Below are 12,849 nucleotides of genomic sequence, written 5' to 3' on the forward strand. Positions count from 1 at the left end.
GTTTTGATATTGACATCGAGCGCAAAGAAACAAAAAAGAGCAAAAAATTTTCAAATCGTGAAACGTGACTTTCAAGGGAGAGACTCACAGAAGTATCAGAATCATTTCGCTCTGACAGCAGGTCAGGCACTTTACCCCAGAAATGTACGTGTATATGTCCTATGCTACGTGTATATGTCCTATGCTAAACCTATTGAGGGATGTGGAAATCGTCTGCATCCGAAAATATGGTGTCCTCCTCCTCTTGACTTTTCTTTAGAGCGTACTTCGAAATGACCCTTCTGAGATCATCGAAAACGACAGGTTTCTCTAGAACGTCGTCAAAGACGTTAAAGCTGAGGGCCTCTTGATAGTAATTGGTGACCACAATAAAAGGTGTATTGGAGTTAATTCCATTTGTCTTTCTTAAAAGTTTGCAGATATCCAGAGCACCCAATTTACTCAAGCGGTACGCAGATATAATGATATCGAATTTGACGGACCCTGTTGCCCTAGACACCAACTCGTCTGCAGCACCTACACTAACAACCGAACAACCCAAAGTTTCCAAATCTTTCACAGCACGGTATAGGTGTATGGGAATGGGCTCACACAATAAAATATCCATATGATAGCCTATGTTGGCATTGTCACTCATCCCAGAACTCTTTCGTTGACTTCTCCTCCTATATCGTAAAGAGTTCACTCTCGAAATTGCCTGGAGTCTGTCGCTGTTTTCGCTGTTTGTTTCGCTTGAGCTGCGTCGTTTATCGGCGACCGGTGCAGGTTTTAAAATCAGACCTGATCGTGCCACACTAGACTGAACAGCGTGCGAAGGGGACAACGGAGACTTGAACTTATTCACTATAGGCGATTCTGAATCACTATAATAGAAGGATGGATTAACCCCTATAGGGGTGCTTGCATTGGTTATTGATGCCGTTAGCGGGTTCGCGGTCACGATACTGTCCAACATGCTGGCGTTGCTACCCTTCCTGGAGGTGATTGATCTTTCCAAGCTCATGGATCGATCTGGAGAAAAAGACCGAACACTAGACGTGTCTGATTTGGCAATGCTTCTCGTGATCGAGTTGATGGCTGGTGATCCGTTTAAGGATATTCTTCCTGGACGAGCCTTGCTCAACGAGTTTTCTGAAGAGGATCCTGCTTGCGAGCTGGACGACGATCTGCGATGTTGTCCCGCTTCGTTCATGTGTTTGCTCTTCAGCCTGTTGATCGCATCTTTGTTCGCCTTATCCAGTGCCGAGAGATTTCTGAAGTAAAACGATCCAAACTCTGTCTGTGAGTCGCTTAACTTACTTCCTCTCCTCTCTCTCATGTGAGGAGGAATGGCCAAGGATATACTTTTTGCAGAGCTTCTGCTGCCGGCTGCATCATGAGGAACTGATTCTAGAACTGATGCAATACTCAATTTGTTCAGAGCTTTATTCGAAAGGCCTGCAATATCTGCACTTGTGGTTAATGCTAAACCAGATGACTTGTTTTGGCCGGAGTTATCACCACCGGGTGAACCCAATAGCGGGACATATCCTGGCGACGTCTGAATCTCCGGTACATCCAGGTTGCTGTCCACCCTGCTACGATTCATTTTAACTGAGGAATTACCGACATCCTCGTCATTATCATCGCCTCCAAAATCCTCCAAGACCGCGCCCCTGGGATCGAAATAGTCAGTATCTTCCATATTTTCAATGCTCGGGACAAAGGAAGCCTCGGAGTCATAGACATTATCCCAGTCAACCCCGTTGAAGTATGGATGTTTCATAATTTCGATAGCGCCATTAGATCCGAGCCGTTTCTTGGGATCCAGTTCCAATAATTTTATTATTAAATCTTTGGCCTCTGGTGTTATGACTTCTCTTTCCTCTTCCAGGGAGCTAAATTCAGGCCATTGTACATCGCATGATAATATTTTCTGAAATACCCTTTCGGGTGTGCTGGCATGGAACGGTGGGTATCCTAAAAGGAGTTCAAAAAATATGCAACCAACAGACCACCAATCACAGCTTGGATCTTCCCCAGTGCCTTCAATAGTTTCAGGCGCCAAATAATCTGGCGTTCCAAAGAATTTCTTGTTTTGCTTAGTATCATTAGGGTGAAACAATGCTAAGTCAGATGGTGGTGCCGTACTGCTTTCCAAGGAATGGTATTCTATACCTGTTGTGGGTGCCACCTGGACTGGAGTTGATACATCATTGGTCAATGGTAGAGTAGGTGTTACAGCTGTAGTTGCTGTGGCCGCTGAAGAAGATGAACCTCCCCCTTTCCCCCCGCCTCCTCCTGTAGTGGAGCTAAATGACCCATTAGCTGATGATGTAGATGTCCTCATACCTGTCATAGGTGGTGGCGGGGTACTCGATCTTGAGACATCTATCATAGAGAATGATAATTCGGATTCAGTTCTCTTCAATGCCTGTACTTCGCTATTGAATTTCCCCACAAAGTCCAGAGGTTTTGAGGTTTCAGACGAATCTGATGGATTTCTTGATTTTGCTGCCCTTCTTATCCTGAAACTTTGATTAGAGTTTGGCGTGGATGAACTTGGACTATTATCCTGTGTAAGTGTCAGACTGTTTTTCTTCCTTGGCAACATCTTGTGCCTTTTGATCAACCCTGCTCTCGACAGACCAAAATCCGTCAGTTTCACGTGTCCTGACGAATCTATCAACAAGTTGTCTGGCTTTAGATCATGATGTATGATCCCGTCCCTATGCATATCGTCAACACCAATAATAATCTCCGTGATGTACTGTTTAACCCATTTATCGGGTAAATACCCCATCATTTTTAGCAGTGCGGCTAAGTCTCCGCCCGCTAAGTATTCCATCACTAAAAACAAGTTATTTTTATTTTGGAAAGTGGCGTAAAGTCTTGCGACGTACGGTTTATCGCTTTGAACCATCATGATTGCCCTCTCAGATTTTACGTTTGTGACTTGATTTTTGGCAATCATATCGGACTTCCTTAACACTTTGATCGCAAAATATTCTCCTGTCAATTTCCTCTTCGCTAAGTAAACGCTACCGTATGCTCCCTTGCTGATCGGTTTTAAAATATCGTAGTCCTTGATAGTAGGTGCTGGAGTCTTAAACTGATTCGTTGCCAGCAGCAATGGGGAAAGTGGTTGGTTTGGCGAGCTGACACCTGCTGGAAATTGCTCTGGTGTTAAATACTCTCTAGAATTCACAAAGGGGGAGTTGAGAGGAGATTTGTCCGTGATGGAAGGGTTAGCACTGCTTGTTCTCTGCATTAACAGTGGCGACCCACGTCGCGGAGTTAAAGAGATCGTGGTTCTTGCCTTCGGTAACAAACTGGTTGCCACTGTGCTTACTGTGGGCAGTGGTTTGTATTTGTCGCCTGAAAGTAAAGTTGTGTGCTGTGCAGATTTCGTTCCCTTTGGGTATGCGACTTCTGTCCCCGGAGTTATTGAACCGGAGGGGCATTCCTCTCTAGGTTGCGGGGCTGTGATATCTGTAGGTGTGTATGTACCACTAGAACTTGTTGGGTCCTTTGTGCTCATGTTACTAAGTCTGCTTCCATTGGAGTCGTTATCGCTCCTATGTGGCATGACGTCGTTTTGCAAGTAGGAGTTGGCGAAAAGTGGTTTGGCTGATGGTTGTGGCGATTCGAGCTTTGGGATTTGCATTCTGTTGAATTCTAGCTGCTCCCTTATCATAGACATGACCTCGTTGTTGATCTCGTTCCTAATCTTTAGCGAGTACGTCATTGCATTGTCCAACCGGACCACTGCCTCCACCTTTTCCCTGGCCAACTGTATTGTATCTGTAACAAGCAGAGTTAGCCCACCCCCGTTATCAGGGTCATGGTCTTGAGAGTCCAATTGTAGTGGGTTTTCCCACAGTTGGATTTCCCTGATGTGAGTCTTCGTGTTTGGAGAGAACTCAAAGAAGCATTGCGATGCATTGTCTTGCTCTTCTGATCTGCCTTGGTCGTTGAACATATCTAGCAGGGATTCTGTCTTATTGTTGTGAAATTTCTGATACTTGGAGAACAATTCACTGGTGTTGATGTTTATAGCAAATTGGCACAGATTCTTCAGCGAGTCCAAGATGTTGTCCAAGTACGAATCTGATTTGGTCACAAGGGGCAAGTTTTTGTACTCTGTTGGCTGTTGCGATATGAGGTTCATTTGATCTATCAGGTTATCGTGCAGCAACTGTATCACTGATTCGACTCTATGTTCCATCACACACGTTTGGGAGTGTGTTTCGAGCCACCAATCTGGGACAAAGCATTCACACACCCTGCACAGTTCAAGCCGCGGACAAGGCAGTTCCGCCTCATCTGTGATACCTTGGGCCTCCAGTTGTTTCAGATACTCGTGAAAGATGGTGGCCCCAAACCCTAACTTCTGCAACAAAGTCTCTGGTAGCCCGACAATATCGTGCGGCATTTCGTTGTACGGTTTGAGTATCCACATCGAGTGCGTCTCCTGCTTTTCGTCCCCCGAGATCATGATCCCGCATGCCTCCAGTACTTCCCCACTTGCCAGTGTGAAAGTGACCGTGTAGCTGATGTTATCGTTCTGCAACATCATCTCCATAGCCCTGTTGAAAACCATCTTATCTTCCTCTGTGCCGTCTATCACTGAGGAAATGGACCCCGTGGGCACCGGCAACTGCACAATATCCTCCCATTGCTTCGATATATATTTGATCCTCCCCTCAAGGTCCAGTTCCATAATCATGGACGGGTTCTGTTCCGTAGCGAGCCTCAAGTAGTCCTCGTACTCGCGGTCATCATCTCCTGACATGGTGAGTATGATATCCACTTGCTTGCTCCGTTGAATCTTGGACTCTTCCCTTCCAATAAAAAATGTTTCACTCCCGGCACGGAGCTAGACAAGGGTAACAGAGTAGTTACTGCTCCAACAGGTTGGATGTAGACTTCACAGGAACAAAGTTGTCTGATTCTTCCTTTAAATTGACATCTACAAAGTTAACTGGTTGCGATAATAATCATAATTTTCCACGAAACGACTTTAAAGAAGGATAAGGGAAGAGTTGGTGGGAGGTTGAAGAAGGAGATTGAGCAGGGGATTGAGGAGTGTTCGATCCTTGGAAGATGAGCGTCTCCTATTGAGTAGACGGTTTTGTTTTTAGAGGGACCGTAATAGAAAGAGAGAGGGAGATGGAGGGGTGGAATACTGTAAAATGCGGATATATAGATGTACTTGTGTGGTAGTGCAAGTAGTGAGCTGTAATGCGACTCACTTATTGCTTGTATTCTCTGCAGCTTCAATTTTCGGTTTGTCTGTCAAATAGTTGTACTGCAAGAATCTGAAACCTTGTCCGAGCTGTGCCGTTTCGTTGATGATATGGCACCCTAGAAGGAGGTAGTTTTTCGGGGTGACTGCCATTGCATATTTCATAAACACACCGGAGTAAACGACGAGCGCCAAAGTCATGGGCCCAGAGATGAGACTCGGATCCTTTTTCAAATCGTAGATCGCAGCGATCGGTATCCCGAAGTTGGACACTGGTCCCCAGAAGTGAGTAGTGAAAACGTACTTCAGCGTCTCTTTGTTGATATACTTGCTGATTATGGCGCGCGAAGCAGCCTTGTTCACGTTGTTGGACATATTTGGAGTGGGTGGTAGGGGAGTACGAGAAAGGGTTGGTAACCTGTTTAGTGCACTGTAGAAGAAGTTGTCCCCACAATAAAGGAATTTAAACTGGGACAAATGCACTGCACCTGATGAAAGGGGGTATTCCTGTAGCTAACGCTCTTCAAAGCAGACGTCTCCGCGGAGATGCGACTTTAATATGAATTTGTTGTTTTCACGTTTTTCAGTTTGTTTTTTAGAAGAGTTCATAAAGGTGCTTAAGTGAGCTTACTGTCCGCGGATATATGTGAATCGCCAGCTGTCACTGCGACCGTTCCCACTACCCAGTCGTACTTGCAAGATGCCAAGACTTTGCAAGTTTTGGTAAGAGAACGTATACTCAAACACACACGAGCACACGTACATAACTATACAGAAATAAAAAAGCGTTCATTCGCCTTGCTGTTCTTCATAGCAGGAAGGACATGATGAGGGCAAGAATGGCAGTTACCAAGGAGGGCATACCTGCAGAGGCAACACCGATATTCTTCCTCACGTTCCCAGACAGAGTTGTGCTTGACGAGCTGTTTCTGGGCTTTGTGGCACCCATACCGTTGTATGAACCATTTATTGGGCCCGTGGAAATGTTACCGCTCATAGAAATGACAGTACCGCCGGTCCAAGGTCTGTCGTAGAAAGGTGCCCTGACTGCACCTGGGACGGTACTCTTGATGACCTCGATATCCTCCGCCGCGTCCCCCGTACTGGCCTGGCCGATTGAGATCTCGTAGGATTCCAGGTCGTACACTACGTATGCACTCGATAGGAAAGTGTCACCCAAGATATACCCACCTTCCCCCTCTCCCTGACCTTTAACCATCAGTACACACTGGTTCTTGTGGCGTTTTGCGACCAAGTCACTTAGTGGCACGTCGATAAGGAATCCACCCAGGTCGAAAGAGAGAAATGTGGCGTCCTCCTCCGAGGGGCATTTCAAAGTGTATCCGTTGATCTTCTCACTAAACGTGGCGTTCAGTGCGCTTGCCAGCATACTGACCAAGGTGTCTGGTAGGTACGAAGTTGTACTCCCTGAGTCCAAAAGGACGGGGAAATTTGTAGTCGTGATTGTGTTCAAGAACCCATCCTTCTTGAAACCCAGCCCGTACATGGTCACGTAGAACTCAATTGGGTGTTGGACCCCTTGGTCCTTGTAAGTGTTGACCATGGGCACTGTGAACAGGCCATTTTCGTACTTCGAGTGGTCTACAGCACCGAACAGCACGGACCCTTCTGTGGCGTCTGAATCGTTCAGGAACAGAGAGTAAGCGATTTTCTCAATGACACCTTTGTTCTTCAATTGCACGGGGAAGTTATCGTACTCGTAACTTGAGTTTGTCTCCGCGGCAAGACGCCCCGCGTTGGAAGATTCAAGCACGGGCATCCCTATCCCCAACACTGGACTTGTCGAGTTAGTCAAGTTGACCACGGCAAGGGACACATCCGAGACATCGACGTCGCCGATTCGGACGACATCGGTCCCCCAGAACCCAGAAGCGAAAGTGTTATCCGCATACCCCGTCAAGAAATCCGTGTTGTTACTCTTGAAGGACGAGGACTCACTGTTGTTGAAAGTCCCCAGCAGAGCACAATCGAACTGGTCCAAGTGCCCCCCCGTGGCCTTCGCCGCTTTACTGGACCTTGTGGGACCCTCGGCGTTCTGAGCGGTCAACACAGTAGCATTGGCAGCCTCCTTCTCCTCCAGGGCGAATTTCGCACTACCGGGCTGTTTAAAACCAATACAGTATGGGTTGTCAGGGGAAGTCAGCCACAGATCCGAGGACCCAGTGTCAATGAGCACGGAGACATTCTGCGGCGGAGTCCCCACATACAACTCTACCGAGTAGTACAGCTGCTGGTTCTCTACATCCACAGACAAGTAATCGTCGGCCCTCCTCGCAAGGGAGTCCCCCCCGCTCGAGAAACTCCGGCTCTTATGGAACCCCATCTGGACATACTTATTGGGGGACGCCTGGCTACTTGCGAGCACGGCACCGCCCAAGAACGAACCCGCAACCAGCTGTTCAAGCAACATTGTACGTATAGTCTACTGAGAGGTAAGGCAAAGACCGCTACAACCGCAAGACACAGACCAAGCAGCCTCGCCGGTCTTATATATTCGCTATTTACCTCAGCCAGATCTGATCTCGGGAGCAAACCTCAATCACCGCAGAAGCTCTCGCGACGGATGGATCGGCGATCCACCTGCTCTCGATGAGAGATAGGAGTTCGAGGTGCTGGGCACGCAGCCCAACCGTGTGCCCAGGGTCAGTCACCACCACAGCGTGCCAAGACTCTCCTATTAGCGGCAGCCTAGACCCCCCCCCCCCCCACAGAGAGAGGGCCCAATAGGGGCAGCGGCCCGCGGGAGCGCTGCGCGAGTCCCGCCCACACACCGCGGGCCGCGGGCGGGGCGCAGCGCGGATCCCGGGCGGTGCTGCCGTGCGGAGTGACCGGCGCGCTGCTTCCCGCGCCGCTCTTTCTGTATATAAGAGGGTGGGTGGGGTGCGTTTCCTGTTGGGGTTGCGTTGCCTCTTTCGCGCTCTCTCTTCTGGCTTGGAGTCGGGTGACGACGACGACGACGATATGACCAGCGACAACCACGACAACAACACACCAGTTCAAGTGAAGGGGGAGCCTCAGGAGCAGCTGTCCGTGCAGCTGCTCTTGGGGGACGCGGGCGAGTTCAAGTGCTCGCTGCCCCCACGGAAGAGGGCGCGGACCTCGGAGGAGAAGGAACAGCGCCGCGTGGAGAGGATTATGAGGAACAGGAGGGCCGCAAGGCAGTCCAGGGAGAGGAAGCGGAGGCACATGGAGTTTCTAGAGCGGAAGTGTGCGCTCCTAGAGTGTATCCTGCAAAGCGTGGACGCGGAGAAGTTGTTGCCACGGGGAAAAAAGCATTTGTGGACGGATTTGAAACAGTTACAAGAAAATACAGAGGGCGGAGAACTTCTCGAGAGGGATCTTGGCGATGATGATATCATCCCATCGCCACCTGGAAGTACTACCTCCCCAGACAAGAAAATGAAAATCAAATCTGAAAATAGTGTCTCCCCACTGGATATATTCTCCTCCGCTGGTGCTTCCTCGGCGGCCTCCTCGGCGTGCTCGAACACCAGCCCCTTTGCTGACGACTTGTCGTTACAATTGGGCAGTTTTGAACCGATCACTCCACCGGAATTTGAAATCAATTTCGATTTCGAACAGGGGAAAAACGCCTCCAGTACAAGTACAAATACAGCGCCCACATTTATAAAACAGGAAAATGAGGATAATATGTTGAAATTCAGGAACCATATGTTGATAAATCCATTAGATCTGATTAGTTCACCCACAGTAGGCTTTGAGATGCGTAATCCAGAAGTGATTACCACCTAAAACAACCCGCACTCTTTGTGTTGTTGTCAGCTGGTCATTTTAAAAGTCGTCCCGTCGTCCCGTCGCCCAATAATATTGCCAGAAGCGCAATCAAACAATATCATGTCTACTGAACTAATGGATCTTTTGGATTTATAAAAAAAAGATAGAAGTGGAGCCAGAGTGATGAGGAGTTCATTCTCTCTTGTCGATCCCCACCTTTCAGTGCTGTGCGCGTTTATGTGTGCTGCTACCGTATTCTTACATGTCAATTTGGCGCGTTCTTCATCGATACTGCGACAGTGATAGTAAGGCCGGCAGTCTCCCATCAAACTCACCACAAACTCTTGTTCCATCTTCTATCTACTACGGGTTTCTTTATATATATGTGTGTACCACTAGTGTTCGCTGAGCTTGCTCCGCAGCACGTGTGTCTATTTGGTTTCTTTCAAAAGGTTGGCGTTTCCCGCCTTTACAGTTGTCTCTCTAGAGTCCTTTTTCGTCTCGGCCAATGACAAGCAGAGGATACCTCCAGACCCTTCGGAGTTGGCGGAGTCATCTTAACTTCCTCTTGCATAAGTGTAGATCGCTATATAAAGGGGGGGGGGGTGTACTAGCTGATGTTGATATCGCTGGCTGTAGATTATACAACTAAGTACTGCGACACACACACAAATGTCGCTCTTGATTCCCGGTCCAGTGACCATCACGAAGAACGTCCAAGAAGGTTTGAACGCAAACTCGTTGTCCCACACGGGTCCACAGTTCACCACGATCTTCCAGTCCGCGTTACAGAATCTGAAGCGCGTCTACAATGCTACACAGGCAGAGGGGAACCTGCCCCTGATCATCGCGGGGAGCGGGACACTGGGGTTCGACGTCGCGGGGACTAACTTCGTGAACCCGGGGGATAACGTCCTGCTCGTGTCCACCGGGTTCTTCTCAGACGAGTTCGGCGAGTGTCTCGAAACGTACCATGGTGCTAACCTCACCGTGTTGAAACCAGATACCGTCGGTGGGGTTGTGCCCCTCGACGAGATCGCCACGGAGTTGCGGGCCGCGAACGGTAAGTACAGGGCCATCGTGGTGACTCACGTGGATACGTCCACCGCGGTGCTGAACGATGTCGGGGCCATTGCTGCGGTCACTCACAGGGAGTCCCCCAACACGTTCGTCATCGTTGACGCAGTGTGCTCTCTGGGCTGCGAGGAACTCCAGTTCGATAAGTGGCAGCTCGATTTTGTGCTGTCCGCATCGCAGAAGGCGGTCGGTGCACCACCCGGCCTGGCCCTCGGGATGGTCTCCCCACGCGCGCTGGATTTCGCCCTGCAGAAACGGCCCACGGGGTCCTTCTACGCGTCGTTGAAGAAGTGGGCGCCGATCCTACAAAGCTACGCAGGCGGGCAAGCCAAGTACTTCGCCACGCAGGCGACACAGTTGGTCTCGTCGCTGGACACAGCTCTGCAAGAACTTCTACAACGCGAGTCTGTCACACATCACAAAGAACTGAGCGAGTGGTTCCGGTCGCAGATCACGCAGCAACTGCACTACAAACTCGTCACCACCACGAGCGACGGGGGGGCACACATCGCTCACGGACTCACCGCGCTGTATGTGGATGACCCTGCGAAAGCAATCCAAGAGATTAACAAAACTGCGGGTGCCATCATCGCTGGCGGGATTCTCCCAGAGATCAAGGACAAGTACATCAGAGTCGGCCACATGGGTGCGAGCGCCACGCGCGACACTTTACAGCTTGTCATTGAGGCGTTGGCTGCCTCGCAATAGGCGGGAGTGGTGAAGAGTTGGGGTGCCACGAAGTGAATGACTCCGGTCAGCGCCATCACTGATCATTGCGCAAGAGACTTCTTCCCGAGGCGACTGCCCTATCCAGTGCCCAGCAGTTCTACAACAGCCCACTGACTCCTCTACAACTACCACTAGTACTACTACATCTTATGCAATCAGCTTATGCAATCATCCGAAACCGTGACTGCTCCCCGCAGAGGAGTCAACTCGCCGAACTGTGGTTTTTCGCAAATTTCAATGAAGTTGTGTGAAAAATGTACTGAGCGATCCGTTACACGTTTACTGCTCTTTCGGTGCACGAAGGATTGTATATAAGGGAGATGAGTTTCTTGGATGAGCATTGGTCTTGTTCATTAACGTATCTTCTTCTTTATTCTCTTCCTCTTTATTGTGTCTCTTTACACTAAGTATCCAGCAATCTATTTAACTCTACGTCCCCAACCACAACCGTCTCGCAATGCCTTACGCTCTTTCTGAAAACCACAAGAGAATGGTTCTTTCTCACTTGAAGGAATCCGACCCTCAATTGCAGACGCTTATTGACAGCGAAATCGACAGACAGAGACACTCTATCGATTTGATCGCCTCCGAGAACTTTACGTCCACTTCTGTGTTCGACGCCTTGGGGACGCCGCTGTGTAACAAGTACTCAGAGGGGTACCCAGGTGCCCGTTACTACGGTGGTAACGAGTACATCGACCAGATTGAACTTCTGTGTCAGGATCGTGCCCTAGAGGCCTTCCATGTGTCCCCTGACAAATGGGGTGTCAACGTGCAAACTTTGTCCGGCTCCCCAGCTAACTTGCAAGTCTACCAGGCAATCATGAGACCTCACGAAAGATTGATGGGGTTGTACTTGCCAGACGGTGGTCATTTGTCCCACGGTTACGCAACACCAACGAGAACTATCTCTGCCGTTGCTACCTACTTCGAATCTTTCCCTTACAGAGTCGACCCAGAGACTGGGATCATCGACTACGACACTTTGGAAAAGAACGCCATCCTTTACAGACCTAAAGTGCTCGTTGCAGGTACCTCCGCCTACTGTCGTTTGATCGACTACAAGAGAATGAGAGAGATCGCAGACAAGTGTGGTGCATACTTGATGGTCGACATGGCGCATATCTCCGGTCTTGTTGCCGCTGGCGTCATCCCATCCCCATTCGAGTACGCAGACATCGTCACCACTACCACCCACAAGTCTCTAAGAGGACCAAGAGGTGCCATGATCTTCTTCAGAAGAGGTGTCAGATCCGTTAACGCCAAAACGGGCAAAGAAATCGTCTACGACTTGGAAAACCCAATCAACTTCTCCGTCTTCCCAGGTCACCAAGGTGGGCCACATAACCACACCATCGCTGCCCTAGCTACCGCCCTAAAGCAGGCCGCCACTCCAGAGTTCAAAGAGTACCAATTGCAAGTCTTGAAGAACGCAAAGGCTCTAGAAAACGAGTTCAAGAAGTTGGGTTACAGACTGGTCTCAAACGGTACTGACTCGCACATGGTCTTGGTCTCGTTGAGAGAACAGGGCGTCGACGGTGCCCGTGTTGACTACATCTGTGAAAAGGTTAACATCGTCCTGAACAAGAACTCCATCCCAGGTGACAAGTCCGCTTTGGTCCCAGGTGGTATCCGTATCGGTGCCCCAGCCATGACCTCCAGAGGTATGGGTGAGGAAGACTTCTCTAGAATCGTCAACTACATCGACACCGTTGTGAAGACCGCGCAGGACGTCCAAAAGGCTCTACCAGCGGACGCCAACAAGTTGAAGGACTTCAAGGCCTACGTGGATGCCAACCCAGGTAACTTGGGCGAGTTGAAGGAACAGATCTTCAACTGGGCCGGTGAATACCCATTGGCCGTGTAAGACTAGATGGAAAAATCTCATCTCGCGAGTTGTTTTTTACCACCTCCACGACTATCCCTCATCTTTTACGCAATTCAACATTTCTGTATCATATCCAAAAGAAAAAACGGATCATCATCGCGGATCATGCCCCGGTGTTTCTTCTTTCCCATTCCCACATCCAAAATTATATAAACCAGATACGCCGCAGCTT

At 49.3% G+C, this 12,849-nt stretch overlaps 6 protein-coding genes across 6 annotated transcripts; 3 read left to right on the top strand and 3 right to left on the bottom strand.

Annotated features, from left to right (window-relative positions):
• Positions 1-190: 190 nt before the first annotated feature.
• On the bottom strand, positions 191-4,774 carry RIM15 (protein kinase RIM15; the record flags this gene model as incomplete). Its single annotated transcript, XM_022608316.1, has 1 exon — positions 191-4,774. The coding sequence occupies one exon, from the start codon at positions 4,772-4,774 to the stop codon at positions 191-193; it is 4,584 nt and encodes a 1,527-aa protein (XP_022464825.1).
• A 456-nt stretch (positions 4,775-5,230) lies between these two features.
• MPC1 (pyruvate transporter MPC1) lies at positions 5,231-5,602 on the bottom strand (the record flags this gene model as incomplete). The annotated part of the gene is made up of 1 exon (XM_022608317.1): positions 5,231-5,602. The coding sequence occupies one exon, from the start codon at positions 5,600-5,602 to the stop codon at positions 5,231-5,233; it is 372 nt and encodes a 123-aa protein (XP_022464826.1).
• A 433-nt stretch (positions 5,603-6,035) lies between these two features.
• Positions 6,036-7,658, bottom strand: KNAG0E03220 (uncharacterized protein; the record flags this gene model as incomplete). Its single annotated transcript, XM_022608319.1, has 1 exon — positions 6,036-7,658. The coding sequence occupies one exon, from the start codon at positions 7,656-7,658 to the stop codon at positions 6,036-6,038; it is 1,623 nt and encodes a 540-aa protein (XP_022464827.1).
• A 551-nt stretch (positions 7,659-8,209) lies between these two features.
• On the top strand, positions 8,210-9,001 carry HAC1 (transcription factor HAC1; the record flags this gene model as incomplete). The annotated part of the gene is made up of 1 exon (XM_022608320.1): positions 8,210-9,001. The coding sequence occupies one exon, from the start codon at positions 8,210-8,212 to the stop codon at positions 8,999-9,001; it is 792 nt and encodes a 263-aa protein (XP_022464828.1).
• Positions 9,002-9,655: 654 nt separating this feature from the next.
• AGX1 (alanine--glyoxylate transaminase) lies at positions 9,656-10,768 on the top strand (the record flags this gene model as incomplete). The annotated part of the gene is made up of 1 exon (XM_022608321.1): positions 9,656-10,768. The coding sequence occupies one exon, from the start codon at positions 9,656-9,658 to the stop codon at positions 10,766-10,768; it is 1,113 nt and encodes a 370-aa protein (XP_022464829.1).
• A 478-nt stretch (positions 10,769-11,246) lies between these two features.
• SHM2 (glycine hydroxymethyltransferase SHM2) lies at positions 11,247-12,656 on the top strand (the record flags this gene model as incomplete). The annotated part of the gene is made up of 1 exon (XM_022608322.1): positions 11,247-12,656. The coding sequence occupies one exon, from the start codon at positions 11,247-11,249 to the stop codon at positions 12,654-12,656; it is 1,410 nt and encodes a 469-aa protein (XP_022464830.1).
• Between the last annotated feature and the right edge of the window lie 193 nt (positions 12,657-12,849).

This window comes from Huiozyma naganishii, chromosome 5, assembly GCF_000348985.1.
Source record: "Huiozyma naganishii CBS 8797 chromosome 5, complete genome".
Lineage (NCBI taxonomy): Eukaryota > Fungi > Ascomycota > Saccharomycetes > Saccharomycetales > Saccharomycetaceae > Huiozyma > Huiozyma naganishii.